The sequence below is a fragment of the Rhinopithecus bieti genome, unplaced genomic scaffold, assembly GCF_001698545.2.
Source record: "Rhinopithecus bieti isolate Rb0 unplaced genomic scaffold, ASM169854v2 scaffold_7398, whole genome shotgun sequence".
NCBI classification, from domain to species: domain Eukaryota; kingdom Metazoa; phylum Chordata; class Mammalia; order Primates; family Cercopithecidae; genus Rhinopithecus; species Rhinopithecus bieti.
The window spans coordinates 3,826,059-3,844,423 of record NW_016805783.1 but is presented as its reverse complement, the minus strand read 5'-3'; the positions used below and the strand labels follow the sequence as shown (position 1 = coordinate 3,844,423).

Sequence of the window (18,365 nt, the reverse complement as noted above, 5' to 3'; positions counted from 1 at the left end):
CAAAAACATCATACAAATTTAGACATGCCCAAGACCAAAATACAAACTCAGCTTCTTTCTTCCCCAGTAAAATAGTTAAGCATCTTGGATTCAATTCTCCCCCGTTTCCTTTAGAGGATACACTAGATGGCATATACCTAAATAGCAGATTTCCAGTGAACTATCTATCTATAAGTAGCTCTATAATATGTATGGTTGGCTGGGTGCAGTGGTTCATACATGTAATCTCACCATTTTGGGAGGCAAAGGCAGGAGGATTACTTGAGCCCCGGAGTAAGAGACCAGCCTAAGCAACAAAGTGATATCCTGTCTCTACCCCAAAAAAACAAAAAAGAAACAACAACAACAACAAAAACGTGGCATGTGCCTGTAGTCCCTGCTACTTAGGAGGCTCAGATGGGAGGATCACTTGAGCCTAGGAGGCAGAGGTTGCAGTGAGCATGATCATACCACTGCACTCCAGTTTGGGCGACAGAGTGAGACCCTGAGTCAAAAAAAACAAAACAAAACAAAATAAAACAAAAACCGTCATGGCAAGTATATGATTTACAAATTGGTGCTTGGACCTCTATACTGCAATAGTGAACACATCAACTTCTACTGTGTTAACTTCAAAACAAGCAAACAAAAGTCATTAATCCAAATCATATTGGGAGATTTTTATTAACTTAAATTGACATTCTTAATTTTGTCTACAAGTCCTTGCTAATATGCCTTTATTTGCAACAAACCTATAGGTGCTTCATAATATGACAGAATCATGAAGACTTGCAGTTAATCAGTGTTTCCTAATGATTAAAACAATGTTCAAATAATTACAAAGTTACTTCATCAAAATACTTAGAAGAATATTCTGAGGAGTGTTTGAAAGCTCTATTTATAAATAGTGACGGATACATTTATGTATTTGGTGCTGAAGATAAACACTTTTTACATAAAACAGTTTTAATATACTGCTCTACTAATGAGGCTAGTTATTAAATATACTGTATTTTAACACTAAAGAATAAAGCTTTATCTTCATATTTATCTTATTTATAGGACTCTTATCAATGAAGAACTTTGTATCCAACAATAATAAACCAGCAAATTGCAAGTTATGTTTTGTAGGAGAAGCAAAAAAGACTGGCTGCGACAAAAGAAGATAACTGCATTATACATGCTTCGTACAAACAGTCCATTCTGAATGGTACAATTGAATGCAGACCAAATCCTTTTAAATGTTTGTGTGCCTAGATGGCAATTACAGTCTCCACACACTAAAAAGAAAAAGAACAATAACACAGAACACAGTATTCTTAATGATTATAGCGCATTTAACACCTTCAGTCATCCACTGGGTTTTCAGATCATATTGGCAACTGAAATTTCACATCCACATGCGCTTGCTTCGCTAAGGTCACTATTTCAGAGAGCTTTACAACCTAAAAGAAAAGAACGAAGAATTTTCACAAAAAGGTTAATTCAGAACTACAGGTCAGTGCAAAATTAATGTACACTCAATCTTTTCCATTTAAAACATCTGGGCTATTCTGACATCACTATAAATCACATTACGTTCTTATAAGCAAATGACACTCTCAAAGGATAATCAAGTCTGACACTCATCATAGCCCAAACTTCAATTAAATACTTTCTGATTAAGATGTTATACCACCTGACAGGATTATACATATGTATTATATCAGACTATATATGTGTGTATAAAATGTGTGTGTGTGTGTGTGTATATATATATCGTATTCTAAATTTTATCTTAAAGACAGAAACAGTGAGTGTCTCTGTTGGATACTCCACAATTCAGAGCACAGCTAAATATAAATTTGTTTTGCTCTGTCTAAAAAAAGAAAAAAGGAAAAAAAAATTTTTTGTTTTGAAATACGTATACAATCTTAACTTAAAATATTGGGACAGAAGTTTGGGTCTAGTAGTTAGTACTTTACTTTTTGTCAGTAAGTTGATAATTGCTACCCTGAGTTCCAATTCCCTCTACAACCTGTCTAAAAATATCCACCTGTTACCACACAAATCATACAAATTTAGACAGGTCTAAGACCAAAAAAACAAATTCAGCTTCTCTCTTCCCCAGTAAAAGAGTTAAGAAAAGGCTTTGAAGTTAGATATCTTGGATTCAAATCCCCCCTCTGATGCTTATGACATATAACCTTGAATAAGTTAACTAATCTAGCCTGTTTCTTCATCTGTAAAAATGGAAATTTTATCACCAAACTCATACTAAATGAGATAATCCTTGAAGAAAACAGCTGAACATTGCACGCATAAATACTCAATAAACAGTAGTAACTGCTAATATCATCATCATCTCATCCAATATTATTGTTATGACTTCTATAATCTCCCAGTCAATAAAAACACTGTAGTCACAACTTAAATCAACTGTTCCACTTTTACCTCTCATGACCTATTTGATCAAGGTCCTGCAAGGAGATCAAGATCTCCTTCTTTTCCATGTCCTCCAAGCTTTTCTTAATTCAAGCTTTCATTCCAAAAAAGTGTACTTTCAGAGGCAAGTTATAACCTATTTATTACCTTCACCTTTTCTCATATCTAAGTACTGCACTAGATGGACTCCTACTATCTCTCCTTTCTTCCCTTCAATATATCCCACATCTCAAAGTCAAAACAGGCTTTCTGAAATATTTTCTCCTACTAGTCCCTTGATTAAAATCTTTAATTTTAACTCAGATTTAAGTTTAAATTCTTCTGTCTCTAGAGTTAAACTTCATTTACTAGTAAGTACTTTCCCAAAGAAGGACAAAAGACTTTTATTACTTTTGTGAAATGACATCACATTAACTCAGCAAATTCAAGAGTCTGGCTAAGCGTGGGGGCTCATGCTTGTTAATCCCAGCATTTTGGAAGGCCGAGGTGGGTGGATCATATGAGGTCAGGAGTTCGAGACCAGCCTGGTCAACATGGCAAAACTCTCTCTCTACTAAAAATACAAGGCCAGGTGCAGTAGCGCATACCTGTAATCCCAGCACTTGGGGAGGCCAAGGCAGGTGGATCACAAAGTCAGGAGTTCGAGACCAGCCTGACCAACATGGTGAAACCCTGTCTCTACTAAAAATACAAAATTAGCCAGGTATGGTGGTACATCCTGTAATCCCAGCTACTTGGGAGGCTGAGGCAGGAGAATCACTTGAACCTGGGAGATGGAGGTTGCAGTGAACCGAGATCACACCACTGCACTCCAGCCTGGGCAACAAGACCGAAACTCCGTCTCAAAAAAAGAAAAAAAAAAATTAGCTGGGAATGGTGGCACACGCCTGTAGTCCCAGCTACTCAGGAGGCTGAGACACAAGAACCGCTTGAACCCAGGAGGCAAAGGTTACAGTGAGCTGAGATCATGCCACTGTACTCCAGCCTAGGTAACAGAGCAAGACTCTGCATCAAAAAAAAAAAAATTCAAGTCTACTACTGATTAAGCTATAGAGCCCAAAGAGTGTTTGAGTGTTCAATGAAATGTCTATAAACATAATGGAAGGGAAGACAATAAAAAACTCTCATCTCGGCCGGGCGCGGTGGCTCACGCCTGTAATCCCAGCACTTCAGGAGACAGAGGCAGGCGGATCACGAGGTCAAGAGATCGAGACCATCCTGGCTAACACGGTGAAACCCTGTCTCTACTAAAAATACAAAAAATTAGCCGGGCGTGGTGGCGGGTGCCTGTAGTCCCAGCTACTCGGGAGGCTGAGGCAGGAGAATGGCGTGAACCGGAGGCGGAGCTTGCAGTGAGCTGAGATTATGCCACTATACTCCAGCCTGGGAGACAGAGCCAGACTCCATCACACACAAAAAAAAGATAGGGAAAAAAAAATTCTCATCTCTCTGTATCTACTATGAAGTGTTCTCTGATACACCTTATCATTAAGTAAAAGAAACAAAGTATACATTACCATTAAAGTGGGAAAAGGGAGACACACATACACACACACACACACACACACACAAAGTCCCCCCTTATCCACAATTTCACTTTCTACAGTTTCAGTTACCTGCAGTCAACTATGGTCCAAAAATTTTAAATGAGAAATTCAACAAATAAAAAAGTCATTAAGTTTTAAACTGTGTGTTGCTCTGAGAAGTGTGATGAAATCTTGCACCATCCTGCTCCAAGTGGAATGTGAACCATCTCTATGCCCAGCGTATCCACGCTGTATACACTATCTTCCATTAGTCATCAACATTATCTGCTCTCGACATCCAACTATCAACATCATGGCTCAATGATCCAGGACGAACCAAAGCAGATGATTCTCCTTCTGCTACACCATTAGGTCAGTAGTAACCTAACACTATGTCACAATGCCTTCATCATTCACCTCACTTCATCTCACCAAGTAAGCATTTTATCATCTCATTATCACCACAAAGGTGAGTATAGAACAGCAAGATATTTTGAGACACCACATTCACATTTGTCACAGTATATTGTTATAATTGTTCTACTTTATTATTAGTTGTTGTTAATCTGTTACTGTGTCTAACACATAAACTTTATCAAAGGTATATATGTATAGGAAGAAGCATAGTACAAACAGGGTTTGGTACTGTGATTCAGGCACCCCCTGGGGGTCTTGCAATATATTCCCTGCAGATAAGAGGAGACTACTGTACACATACACAGAGTTATATACATATAATTAGCTTACGTTTTTAAAAAGTGGAAACATAAACCAAAACTTTCTTAAAAAGAAAAAAAAGAAAGGAAAAAAGGTTGCCTGTTGGGGAAGAAGGAAAGAGGGAAATATATAAAAGCTAGATTCCCTGATAATACCTTGTTCTATACTTTCGACTTTAGAATCATGTAAATATAAAATATAGAACAAAAGGTTTTTTTTTTTTTTTTTTAAAGCAATCCCTTTAAAACAATGAAACTATATTAAACTGAGGCAAAACACACAGAGAATTATTTCACATGAATTTAAAAATCTAGTAAGTTGTGGGACATACCCAAAAGGACAGAAAGAAATGCAGATATAATTGCTTTCAATAATCAGACTGGTGGTATTCTTATTATAAAACTGTCATATCTGTACTAAGGGACAAACCAAATGAATAATTATGATAGTATGGCATGAAAGAAGGCACAAACAGATGTCAGATAAGAAAAAAATCCAGCCGGGCGCGGTGGCTCAGGCCTGTAATCCTAGCACTTTGGGAGGCCAAGACAGGCGGATCACGAGGTCAGGAAATCGAGACCATCCTGGCTAACACAGTGAAACCCCATCTCTACTAAAAAATACAAAAAAACTAGCCAAGCAAGGTGGCAGGCGCCTATAGTCCCAGCTATTCGGGAGGCTGAGGCAGGAGAACGGCGCAAACCCGGGAGGCGGAGCTTGCAGTGAGCTGAGATCCAGCCACTGCACTCCAGCCTCGGCGACAGAGCGAGACTCCGTCTCAAAAAAAAAAAAAGAAAGAAAAAAACTATACTCCTGGACTTGCACTGAAAATACCAGTATGAACTCAAATATCATCTCTTTAAAAAATACCTGTTTTCTCAGACTCGCCATTTAAAAAGCTCAGAAACAATAATCAACCCAGTATCTATGAATACTCTTAAGGCCCAAATTGTGGTCTCTAAATACCATTTGGCCCATTCAAGTTCTGACTCAAGAAATGTAAAGATGAGCCTGAAACATTTTATCATACCAGATAGAGGGCATGTCAGAAGGATGCAGCAATTAACCTGAAGAGAGGTTCCCAAAGGCCAAAGGTTGGAGAATTTCAATCAATCACAACTTATATGAACTGAACTACATCAAATGTTTAAGTCAAAAGTTCAAAACAGTATGCCAGTGGAACACACACGTGCATGCATGTGTACGCACACACACACACACACCTGAAAACAAAAAGTAAACAAGATACAAAACAAAAAACAAAAAACAAAGCCTAGGTCACCTTTATTGGACATAATAGAACAAACATTATTTTGGAAATTGGTCAATAAAGGCAAACAATCAGGTAATTATCCTACTTTTCCCATGCAAAATAGTAAGTGAAGAATGCCAGAATTACAACAGCACCGCTTTGCAACACAAACAAAATACTGGATCTAAGCTATGATGTCAATGGCTAGTAATACCACAAAAAGAAATGTTCAAACATTGTATACGTTTTGATGAAATTCACCAACACCTACTATGAAATATTCTTGTTCCCTGCTCCCCAAAATCAAATATGAATATGGTCAAGCCTATAGACTGAACTCTCGGTTTACAGGAAATACAGACGGCAGAGAACATAGAGAGGGCAGAGATCATAGTAAATGAATGACACCCTAAAGATGCAACCATTAAAATCCAGACTACGAGAAACTTAACAGGACCATCAACCTGGATTTTTCAACAAATAAACCACAGAAAATGCTTTTCTTTTTAAAAGGGGAAACCAACAGATTAAGAAACTTAGTGACATATTAACCAACTGCAATGCAGAGACTTATTCTGATCCTAAAAAGAACTTAAACAAAAGATATGAGAGACTCAGAAATTTCAAAGACTGTATTATTTTTTATAAAACATAACCATAATACCATTACCCCACCTAAAACAAATATACTATTATCAATATCTATATATTTTATAGATGCATGATGAAATATAAGAAATGATACAATGTCTGGGATTTGCTTGAAAATAATCACAGTTGAAGTAAGAATACAGACAAAACAAGAAACAAGACTGGGCAGGAGCTGACCGTTGTTTAAGATGATCACAGGTATAAGACGTTCTGACAAAGAATCTCTCCTTGACCAAACCCTTTTTTTTCAATATATATTTATCGAATATAGATAGATAGATAGATACACAATCCTCCTGTCTCAGCCTCCCAAAGGCTACTCTGAACTCTTCTCAACTTGGTCCTAACTTTTGGACTTCTGTATTTGTCCCTGCATAGTCCAATTTTAGCAAGAATCTTGCTTAAGTCAGTTTAGCCAGGGTCCTCCCTTACCCATATTGCATCCTTTTAGTAACTTTTCATCCACTGCCCCCACCCTCTTCCTTGGTTATAAATTCCCACTTTTCCTTGTTGTATTTGGAGTTGGGCCCAATCTTTCTCCCCTACTGCAAAACTCCACCGCAGTAGTCTCTATGCTTATTGCAACAGCCCCTCTGAATAAAGTCTGCCTTAACATCTTTCAGCAAGAGTCATAAATAATCGTTTTCTTTAACCATTCATAACACTCATAATATTTAGCTGAAGCACAAATTATTAGCTGCATGAATAATTAGCTTCGTTTTACAATCTGTGTTTATAAATTATCTTTAGATTAACATGGCCCATTTACCATTCTAGCAGCTTCATCCAAGTCATCACAAGCAAGTATTTTAAGTCCACTTCCCGCTATCAGTGCCTTAGCATCATCGACTCGTGTACCTGTAGATGATTTATGCAAATATAAATGTTTTAAATACACACACAAAAGCATTTTAAAATGTTTGCCAAAACATGGTACAAGAATGAAACCTCAACAGAGGAGACTTCCATTATTTAGCATAAATGTTTCTAAACCAAAGAAAATACTGTAAAAGCCCAGGTTATCTTATAAAATATTTTGCCTTACAATAATTCTGACTTGCTTAGTAAGTCAGGCAAGTCAGAATTCAAGACAAATCACAACAAATAAAATGTGTATCAAATTATACCAAGCAAAAGTGTAAACATTTTTGCCCCAATGTTAACATTTTTTTTAAAACTATAGTTTTAAATTTCGTATTGTATAATGCTTTCAAAGACACAGCTATTCAAAAACTATGTTTTAATGAACTGAGCTCCATGGAATTGTGAACTTTTAAAGAATTAGGAACGATTGCAAGATACCTTTTACACTCACCTTGTAACCGTACCACAACAGGTATTTTAATTTCCAAACCTTTTACTGCCATGACTATACCCTGTGCAATAACATCACAGCGCATGATTCCTCCAAAAATGTTGACCAGAATAGCCAGTACCTATGAATAAAGTGTTCTGATAGATTAAAATTTAAAAGAAATTTAAATTCTTTTCCCCCCAAAATACTAGTGTATGTGCTTCATGATAAACATTAATTTGATAGAAAGATTTTCAAACCAAACCACCATACCCTCCTCTAGCTCTCTTTATTGAAGTCTGTGTAGTCCACTGCCCACCAGAACTTATTTCCACCTCCTTGGGTAATTTCAATACCTAGTTCACATTTCCTTCTCTACTATATCCCATATGAACAAGACTATCTAATTCCATTTACTTTCTCCTGTTAAACTTGGCCATTCACCAACATGACTACCCCCAGATCATATTATAAGATAGGCTCATGTGCAAGATTTCCAATTTAGTGTTCATTACCTATCATTTCCTCATCTATCCCTGCAGGAATGGGGTGTGTTATGTGGCAAGAGTAACACCATCTTGAAGGAAAACTGCCATAATGAACAATGTTTAACTCCTGCAGAGCAAGGCCTTCTGCAGCAAGGTCAAAAAACACTGCCTGTAACATAGATAACCCTTACAAAGAAACAATGCCTGTAGCATAAATGACTCCTCATAAAGATGTTTATCCAACTTCATCAATGGTCACAAGTTTGACAAGAGGGTCTGAGACATGACCAGCTGTACACGTGTTACCAAGAAAAAAAGCTCACTATATAAAGGATACTTTCTGGAGGGTGAGTGTGGGAATCCACCATCTTGCAGCCACCCACCCCACAGTTTCTGTTTCTAAGTCACCATATAAATTTAGTTTCTTTCTGAGAACTGGATTTGCCAGCCTCTTTCTTTGGCCTCTCAGATCCCTTGGCCTCTGGGGGCACACGTGCATAGACTTGCTCACTGCAAAACAATCCCCATCAATGTAATCAACTTTTCACACAAACAAGGCCCTAACAATCACCCAGCTTCTCCTGTATGGCCCTCTCTTGGCTACATTTCACATCCAAATCGCAGGACCTGTTTGGGTCAGCATTCTTTCAACATCACAATGACAGTTCTGAATCAGTGTTCTCCTATCCTTTCCAAATAATCTCATCTTTTAAAAAAGAGGTTTAGGAAAAAAAAAAAGAGGTTTAGTTCACTCAGCTACACCAGGGATTCTCAAACAGTGAGATTAAAACGGGTTGTAGGTACACCAAAATATCATTTCCCTCAATTCTTGGGGCAGCTAGGAACGTTCTGAGGCAGCAGGAGCTTCAGGGCCAGTGGACTCTGACTAAAAGCAATCTTCTCCATCTACCTCCAAGGCCTCATTGAAATATCTTCTGTGAATGCCATGACATGAAAAGGGTTGAGCTATACTATACATTCTTTACCTTACCACTATTATTAGCAGATCTTCAAGAAATGAAGCTCTGGAATTCACATAGACTAGAACTCATAGTAGCCTTTGGCATCTCCCATCTCTCTCCCTCTCACCTCATTCTGGATAGTTTCCATATTCACCGCCAGGCACCATCTAACACTCCAGCCTTAAAGCTCTTGGATCTTTACCAAGCCACTTTCACCTGTAGTCAATTTAAAAGAATTACTACCATAGATAAATCCTGGACTAGGCCAGAATGAGTGTCTCTAGAATATTAAATGTATAAATCTCATTCTCTGCTCAACCTCCTTCCCCTTTCACTTTAATGCCTTTTACCTCTAGCTCTATCAAACACTATCTTTTCCTCTTAAAAGCCTCTAGTCCCTCAATCAATCTTTAATCTTCAACTCTATCAGCTCTCAATGGATCTGACTTTCTTCATTATAGAGCCTGGAACATATGGCTGAGCAATTCAATGTCACTGCCACCTGCATGCTCAATTCTGTCCTACCTACTCCTCTGCCATCCTACTTCAAACTATGCCTCTTTGGATGATTCCAGCCATAGTTTATTCAAGGAAAAGTAAAAAAGTAAAAACTGAAAACAAAACTGGAAACACTAGCATAACCTGAAGAGCAATAAAATAATGATTCATCAGCAATCCTCAACTTAGTAGTCTGCCTCATATCTCTAACTCTCTTCATAAGCCTCCTATCCCATGCAAGCTCTCTAACTTTCAGTATACAACCTTCCTTTCTCTAGTAGCACCTCAGGAAAGGAGTAACCACCTTTCCAAAGCTAACCTGGACAGATAATTATCTCCATCTATTTATTATATTGTATTTCCTCCAGGTCTTCACCCCTCTAGCTACATTCACTCTCTTTATTTTCAAATCTCTTCTCTTCCTCCAACTAGAAACAGCTCATCTTCTTGATCTTCTAAACAAGCAAGAAAACATACACCACAAAACTCTCCTCAATCCTACTGCCTTCGACTGATAGCACTACATCCCTTCCACACCTTTGTAAAAAAAAAAAAAGTCCTGGAAGAGTAATCTCTCCTGCATATCTCTATTCCTTCAATTCCTCGTCAAATCATTCCATTACAATCTGGCCTATGCCCCCATGTCTTCTACTATTCTTATTAAGGTTCATACTCACCTCTTTCAGTTCTTACTCTGTCTGAATGGTCCTACAGCATTTGACATTATTTCCCAATGCCTTACTTCTCAAAACTCTTCACCTTGGTCCTTCAATGTAACCACTCTCTCCCGATCTGCTCCTATCTGTCATTTGTTCTCTGTTTTTCATTTGGGTTTTCCTTCTCTATTCAACCCTTCAACAAGAATGGAGGGGCCAGGTTCCATTCTTGGTTCCTCATCTCACTTGCATGGATCACCTCACCAACTCCTAAGACTTTATTCTCCACTATAGGAAGTACAATATCTTTTCAACCCACCATCTACTAGATATAGTCACCACAATCCAAACTTGACATTCAGAAATACCTGTTCCTCGACTTTGCCTCTGACAGCATGAAAGGCATCACCACCCAATGATTCTCCCCAGCCCAAAGTCCTAACGTTAACTTAACCAACCCTTCTACGGGGTTCCCAGAAAAGAAGAAAAAAAAAAGGATTTAATGACCCTATCTCCCGTATCTCAGAAATGCCTCTAAATTAGGTTTCTTTGTTTCTTTTCTTCATTCGTACTGATATTGCCTTTATCTCTTCCATGACAAGAGAATTCATAATGAATGAATTCTCTTTGAAATTGATCTCTCCTGTCAGTCAGTGTTTCCCTACTCTTCATTTCACTCCCTACTAATCTTCTTTTAAAATTTTCTTTAAAATAAAAAACAAAAAGGCAGGGGATAGATATATGCATTTGTGTATGTGCTGGGGTAGGGAGTTAAAATCCAAACTCCTTAACTATAGATAATAGGGATCTTCACAAATGTGGTCACAATTTGCCAACATTATCTCTTATCATTTATCTCAATAATGCCTTATTCTTACACATAAGCATCTTATCACCCCATGAACATAATGGCCCTCTCTGGATTCCATGTCTTTGCATATTTTCTTCCTCTTGCCCTCATTTAATTTTCAAGACAGCTCAAGGTATCATCCATTCAGTGAAGGCCACCCTAATTCTCCCAGTTTTTGCCTGTCTTCTGTTCTTCTGTGGAAGAACAGCACTACTTTTTGTCAATCACCCCAGTAAAACTATAAGTAACTTAAGAGAAGGGCTCATGTATTCCCAAGTCCAAGCATAGTGACCATCACAAAATATATGGCCACTTCAATGCTATCCACATTGACACCCTGAGTTCCCGTTCTGTTTCCAACTCTGATGCCCATCACATCAGTCCCCTACACTGTAACTCCTCATATACTTTTCTCCATTCTTGCACCTGGGCCCTAAGAGCCATGCTCAGAAAAATAAACAACTAGAATTCTAATTCTAGTTGTAAGTACTCAATTCTAGTAGTAAGTACTCAACAGTGACATAATTAGATTGTCTTTAATACTCTGCTTCTCGAGTTTACGTCAAAAGAAGCTATAGAAATATAGTTCCAATAAAATGTTTACTTATTACTAATTTTAGTAATTACTAAACAAGGGAAATAAGGCACATTTTACATCTCATTTTAGTTTAATCCTGTTTGCAAAATTAATAAATATGGAAAATAAGGCTGTAGGCTCAAAGGGAAAGGCAGTGAAGTAAATTTATGTTTTAAACAATTCTACAGTCTAACACCACAAATAAAAATATACATTGTCAGCACCATCATCAATAATAAATACTGATTAATGACCTACATATGTACTAGGCATTATACCAGACACTAGGAGAAGCAACAATTAGTAAGGTATGATCCCTATCAATAAAGAATTCTCGGTCTAAATCCAGTAAGAATAGTTCCACAGAGATTATTATCTTTTTTGTAAGCCTTACATTGGCCACACAATGATACACTCCTTAACAAATACCTAGTGATTAATAATATATATGTCTTCTGAATTATGATACTTCACATCCTTGTACTTTGATAATCATTAATAAACACGTAGTTCTAAATTATGGCACATCTATAATGACAGATTACACAAACATTAAAATGAGTGTTCAGAAGAGTTCTGGTGAATTGCAAAAAAGATACGACAGCAAAAAAAGACTCAAAATACATATATTAAAAGACATATATATGAATTCTAAAATATAAAAATACACATTTTATATGTATTTATTTTATACATTTACATGATATAAAAATATATCAAGCCCTGCCCTTACCTTTTTATCTGAAGTGATAAGCTTAAATGCTTCTGTTACTTGATGGACTGTAGCACCACCACCAACATCAAGGAAGTTGGCTGGAGTCCCTCCATGAAGTTTTATTATATCCATTGTGGCCATAGCCAAACCAGCACCATTTACTATATAGGGGAAAATGATTTGTATAAGCAACAAACATAGAGAAAATAAATTAAACTTAGTAAATCCAAATTAAACTTAGTGAATCCAGTTCTAACATAAAAACACATGGTACCTAGGCAGCCTATATTTCCATCGAGGCCAATGTAGTTGAGATTTGCCTGAGCAGCGTCTTTGTCCCTTTCATCTTCCTGGGTCCAGTCCTGTAGATCAAAGATTTTCTTTTGGCGATAGGCTGAATTAGAGTCAAAATTGATCTTTGCATCCATACACAATACTTTGAAGGGAAAAAGAGAAAATGACTTCAATTTCAAGACAGAGACAGTAAAGTATCAAATAATCAAATGGTCTTTCATTTAGGGAAAAGACACATTTTAACTTTGTTACTTAATGAAAGTATTTCAATTTATATTCACTACGAATTCAAACTGTTCTTTAAAAAATAGCATTTGGGAATTTGGCCGGGCGTGGTGGCTCAAGCCTGTAATCCCAGCACTTTGGGAGGCCGAGGCGGGCGGATCACGAGGTCAGGAGATCGAGACCATCCTGGCTAATACGGTGAAACCCCGTCTCTACTAAAAAATACAAAAAACTAGCCGGGCGACGAGGCGGGCGCCTGTAGTCCCAGCTACTCGCTACTCGGGAGGCTGAGGCAGGAGAATGGCGTAAACCCAGGAGGCGGAGCTTGCAGTGAGCTGAGAACCAGCCACTGCACTCCAGCCTGGGCGGCAGAGCAAGACTCCGTCTCAGAAAAAAAAAAAAAAAAAAAAAAAAAGAATATTTGGGAATTAAAACTGCCCCATCAAAGTTATTGGGTCTACATCCATACTATGTACCAGATAAAGAAAAAGAAAACCTCAAAAATATTTTAAATTATTTAAAAATTGTCAAAAATTAACTATCCTTGTTCCTAGCTAACCCCATCACTTGGGCCCCATATCCCATCCAGTCTCTTCTACTCAAAAATATTGTTCCAGCAATTCTCTCTCCCCTACATTATAAACCTGCCTCCCTATTGGCTAAATCTTACCAACTTGCTAAAACAGTTTTATTTCCTCACCTTAACAAAGAGAAAAAAAAATCTTTTAACTCCTATCTCCTCCTTACTCTTCACTACACAGCAACTCCTTGAAGATTTGTCTAATTAAAAGAGGGGTCTCAGAACAAGGGTTTCTGGGGGAAAAAAGAAACAGAAGGGTGAGCAAACTATGGCCAAATTTGACCTGTGCCTGTTTTATTTTATTTCTTTTGAGACAGAGTCTCGCTCTCACACCCAGACTAGAGTGCAGTGGCGTGATCTCATCTCACTTCAACCTCCACCTCCCAGGTTCAAGCGATTCTCATGCCTCAGCCTTCAGAGTAGCTGGGAATACAGGTATGCACCACAACACCCAGCTAATTTTTGTAGTTTTAGTAGAGATAGGGTTTGCCATGTTTTGCCAGGCTGGTCTCGAACTCCTGACCTCAAGTAATCCACCTGCCTCAGCCTCTCAAAATGCCAGGATTAAAAGTGTGAGCAAATGAGCCCAACCTGTGCCTGTTTTTCAAATGGCCTGTAAGATAAGAATGGGTTTTACACTTTTAAAGGATTATGAAGACAAAAGAGAAAAGAAGGAGAAGAACAAGAAGAAAAACAGCAGCACCGAAAACTATATGTGATCCATAAAGCCTAAATAAAATACTTATTAATTGCCAACCCCTGTGCTTAAACTCCTTGTACCAAATTTTTTTCCTGCCATTCTCTCTTATGCCCACTCTAATCAGGCTTTTACTTCCAGCACTCTACCAAAATGGCTCTCAACAAAGGTCACCTCTCTGACCTCACCTTTCAGTACTCTTACCCCTTCCTCTCTCCAATCTAACCATAACATTCTCCTTGCAGTTCCTGAAAAGACACAGGGTTGAAAGAAACAAGCAATTTCAGCTGCTGCCCAACACAGGAGACAAAGTTTGGAGCCCAGCTAAGTTAAGTACCATTAATACCAAAAGTCAATATTCTTTCAAGGAAGATAATAGAATTGTCTTTACACCTCATCTCCCAAAATGTACAGTATATGAGTCAAACTTACTAGATCCGTAATGAAACGGGGAAATGTGACCACTATTAAAGAGAAAAAGCAGTCAACTGAAACCAAACCCACAGTAACCCAGATTTAGAATAATCAGGAGACTATTATAAACTTTTTAAAACATGTTTAAGGATTTAAGAGAAAATATGGTCATAATAAATGAACACACAGGTAATATCAGCAGATAATAAAACAAGGGAACAAATGGAAAATCTAGAACTAAAAAGCATAATATCTGAAATAAAACATTCACTGGATGAACTTAACGGCAAACTGGTGATGGGTCAGTGAACCTGAAGCCAAAGAGAATGATCCAGCTGCAGAAGAAAAAAAAAGAAAAAAGAAACTGCACCTCAGTGACCTCTTGGACAATATCAAGAAGTCTAACGTGAAACTGGAAGAAAAGGAGAACGGGACAGGAAAAAAGTGATGAAAGAAAAATATATCAAGCCAAGATTCTATATTCAGTGAAAATGTACTTCAAAACAAGGGCAGAATAAAGACATTTGCAGAATAATGGCAACAATATTCATCACTAGCAGACTGGCGCTAAGAGAAATGCTACAGAAAGTTCTTCAGGCTCAAGGGATGTAACGTGGAAATCTGAATCTAAAGTAGTAAATTTCAAGAAGGGTTAGTTTTGTCTCAAAGGGGACATCACGAAATATCTGGGGGCATTTTTGTTTGTCAAAATGGGGGGTGCTACTGGCATCTGAATGCTATTGGATAAACATTCTGTTAAACATCCAACCAAGCACAGGACAGCCTCCCATAACAACAACAAAAAAATCAACCTACCCTAAAATGTCAATAGTGCCAATGTTGGTAAATCTTGATCTATGGGTAGGAAAGAACAACAAAAATACATGAGCAAATTGAAAGCAACCCAATAGTCCCACAGACTGTTCTTTTGGATAAACAGTGAAATTGACCTTTCTGGTCTTAAAGCTTGAAGCTTATACTTGTTTTATCTGAGTTCCTTCCTCAGGAAGGGACCTTCAGGGCTCTGGAAAAAAATGTATCAAAGAACTGAAACTCACCAGATCACCACATCTAGACAATGAGATTAGACTCTGGACCCCTCATTCATCATGATTGCTTCCTTGACCCTCCCTAGTTCCTATTTTCTTACACATTGTTACATTTTTTCCCCTGCTATATAAACCCCTAGTTTTAGCCAGTCAGGGAGATGAATTCCAGACTGAGCTCCCATCTCCTCAGCTACAGCACCCAATTAAAGCTTTCTTCCTTGGCAACACTTGTTGTCTCAGTAATTGGCTTTCTGTGAGGTGAGCAGCAGTACCTAGACCAAACCCCTAGTGTTTCCGTAACAGATTTTAGTTAGTTGACAGGGAACATGTTGCTTGTGACTCAGCTGATGTGGGCGGGGAGTCTCAGAAGCCATCCTAAGCAACCGCCCACCCAATTTTGGCTGAAGGTGAGTGTCAGTCTCTCTCTGGACCCACCACAGCCAGCCCCAACGACCTTCCTGATTGCCTCATTAGAACTGCCTTTGACGTTGGGCGTGGTGGCTCAAGCCTGTAATCCCAGCACTTTGGGACCCAGACGGGTGGATCACGAGGTCAGGAGATCAAGACCACCCTGGCTAACACTTAAAACCCCATCTCTACTAAAAGATATAAAAAAATAGCCGGGCGAGGTGGCGGGTGCCTGTAGTCCCAGCTACACGGGAGGCTGAGGCAGGAGAATGGCGTAAACCTGGGAGATGGAGCTTGCAGTGAGCTGAGATCCAGCCACTGCACTCCAGCCTGGGCAACAGAGTGAGACTCTGTCTCAAAAAAAAAAAAAAAAAAAAAAAAAAAAAGAACTGCCTTTGAAACTTGTATCTGCATCCAAATAGGTGAGTGTCCTTTGTGGACACAGACATAAGGATTTGCTCCTCTCTATTTGGAAAATCTTTAAAAGAATTTTCATTTGTAGGTTAAACAAGCCCAAATGACTGACAGAGGGAAGCACCCTGTTTCAGTATGAATATTCTTGGAGGTTTTTTTGTAATTGCATGTTGTGTCCGGGCAAGTGAGTGTCCTTTGTAGGTACTGGACAGTTGGATCAGCTCCTCTCGATATGGGAAATTACTAAGGAATTTTTGTATGCAGTTGACCAAGCCCAACTAATAGAGAGAGGAAGCACCCAAGCGTTTCAGTTTGGACACTCTTGGGGCTTGTTTGTTGCTGTAGCAGTTGGATTGTGTTTGGGTGACTGTGTGTGTTTTACATAGTTATGAGAAATTAGAATTTGGTAAAATGATATACTTTTGCAATACTGTTTGGTCTTACTGTTGTTTGGAATCTGGAGTTTGCTGTTGAACGAAAAAGTGGGATGGAGTTGCATGTTATCCAGGCTTTTGTGTTGCTATCCTAAGCAGGGTTGAGCCTGGTTAGTATGTGATGTTCTCCTTTGGTGATGTTCGGCCCCAGTTTTCTTTGGAGTACGGAGAGGTTTGGCCTTTTAAAAAATCAAACTGCCATGAAAATTGCTTTACCCAAGTTTTGGTTCACAGCTTTCAGTGGATTACCTATTGGGGTAAACAAAGTACAACCATGTAAAATCAGTGAGTTTGTATTGCTATCTCATGGCTAGAGTTCCAAGGTAAACACTTCTGGATTTTCATTTGTGTGTGTGTATACATGTCTAGATGTGTTTATTTGTATGTACACTTATTGTTATATGTTGTGTCTACCAAACTGGCTTATAAGTAAAAGAGTGCACAGAAATTAAGACTAAGCAATTTTTAAGTTCATGTGACTTAAGTAAATCTTTGCTAAACAAGCTAGCTTTAAAATTGTTAGTAAAATGACCGGGCATGGTGGCTCAAGCCTGTAATCCTAGCACTTTAGGAGGCCAAGACAGGCGGATCACGAGGTCAGGAGATCGAGACCATCCTGGCTAACATGGTGAAACCCCGTCTCTACTAAAAAATACAAAAAAACTAGCCGGGCGAGGTGGCGGGCACCTGTAGTCCCAGCTACTCGGGAGGCTGAGGCAGGAGAATGGCGTAAACCCGGGAGGCGAAGCTTGCAGTGAGCTGAGATCCGGCCACTGCACTCCAGCCTGGGCGACAGAGCGAGACTCCGTCTCAAAAAAAAAAAAAAAAAATGTTAGTAAAATTAAAACAGCAATGTCTTCAGAATGGTCAGTATACATTTTTGCCTGGATTTTATATTCGTCTCTAGTAGATATTTTGAGGTGTCAGGGTTTGGCATAGAAGGTTATAAAACTATAAACACAGCCAAAACAAAATGATCTTTGTGCAAAGTTTTTGATAAGACTAATTATGTTACTGGTTTAATGAAAATAGTTGAATCTTCTAAGTTATTGGTGAAAATGCCTATGTAGTCAACTTTAAAGTTCTTATTTCACTGAATGACTGATATTCATAGATTATAAAATGGTTAATAAGGCAATAACTCTAAATGATGGCATCTAATATATCAGTTTTCAGAAGTAATCCACATAAACTGTTTAAAATGAAAGAACTGAATACATGTAATCGGGATAAACATTTTAGGTAAACTTTTTGTGTAATT

General features: G+C 38.3%; 1 protein-coding gene across 1 annotated transcript in view; it reads right to left on the bottom strand.

The window, feature by feature from the left end:
* Positions 1-644: 644 nt before the first annotated feature.
* Positions 645-18,365, bottom strand: part of SUCLA2 (succinate-CoA ligase ADP-forming subunit beta) — a 70,861-nt gene continuing 53,140 nt past the window's right edge. The window contains exons 7-11 of the mRNA XM_017873797.1: positions 12,864-13,025; positions 12,608-12,750; positions 7,865-7,985; positions 7,319-7,407; positions 645-1,424 (exon numbers count right to left, since the gene is read on the bottom strand). Coding sequence (XP_017729286.1) covers positions 1,350-1,424; positions 7,319-7,407; positions 7,865-7,985; positions 12,608-12,750; positions 12,864-13,025 — 590 coding nt within the window. The 3' untranslated portion in view covers positions 645-1,349. The remainder of the gene's footprint in view (positions 1,425-7,318; positions 7,408-7,864; positions 7,986-12,607; positions 12,751-12,863; positions 13,026-18,365) is intronic.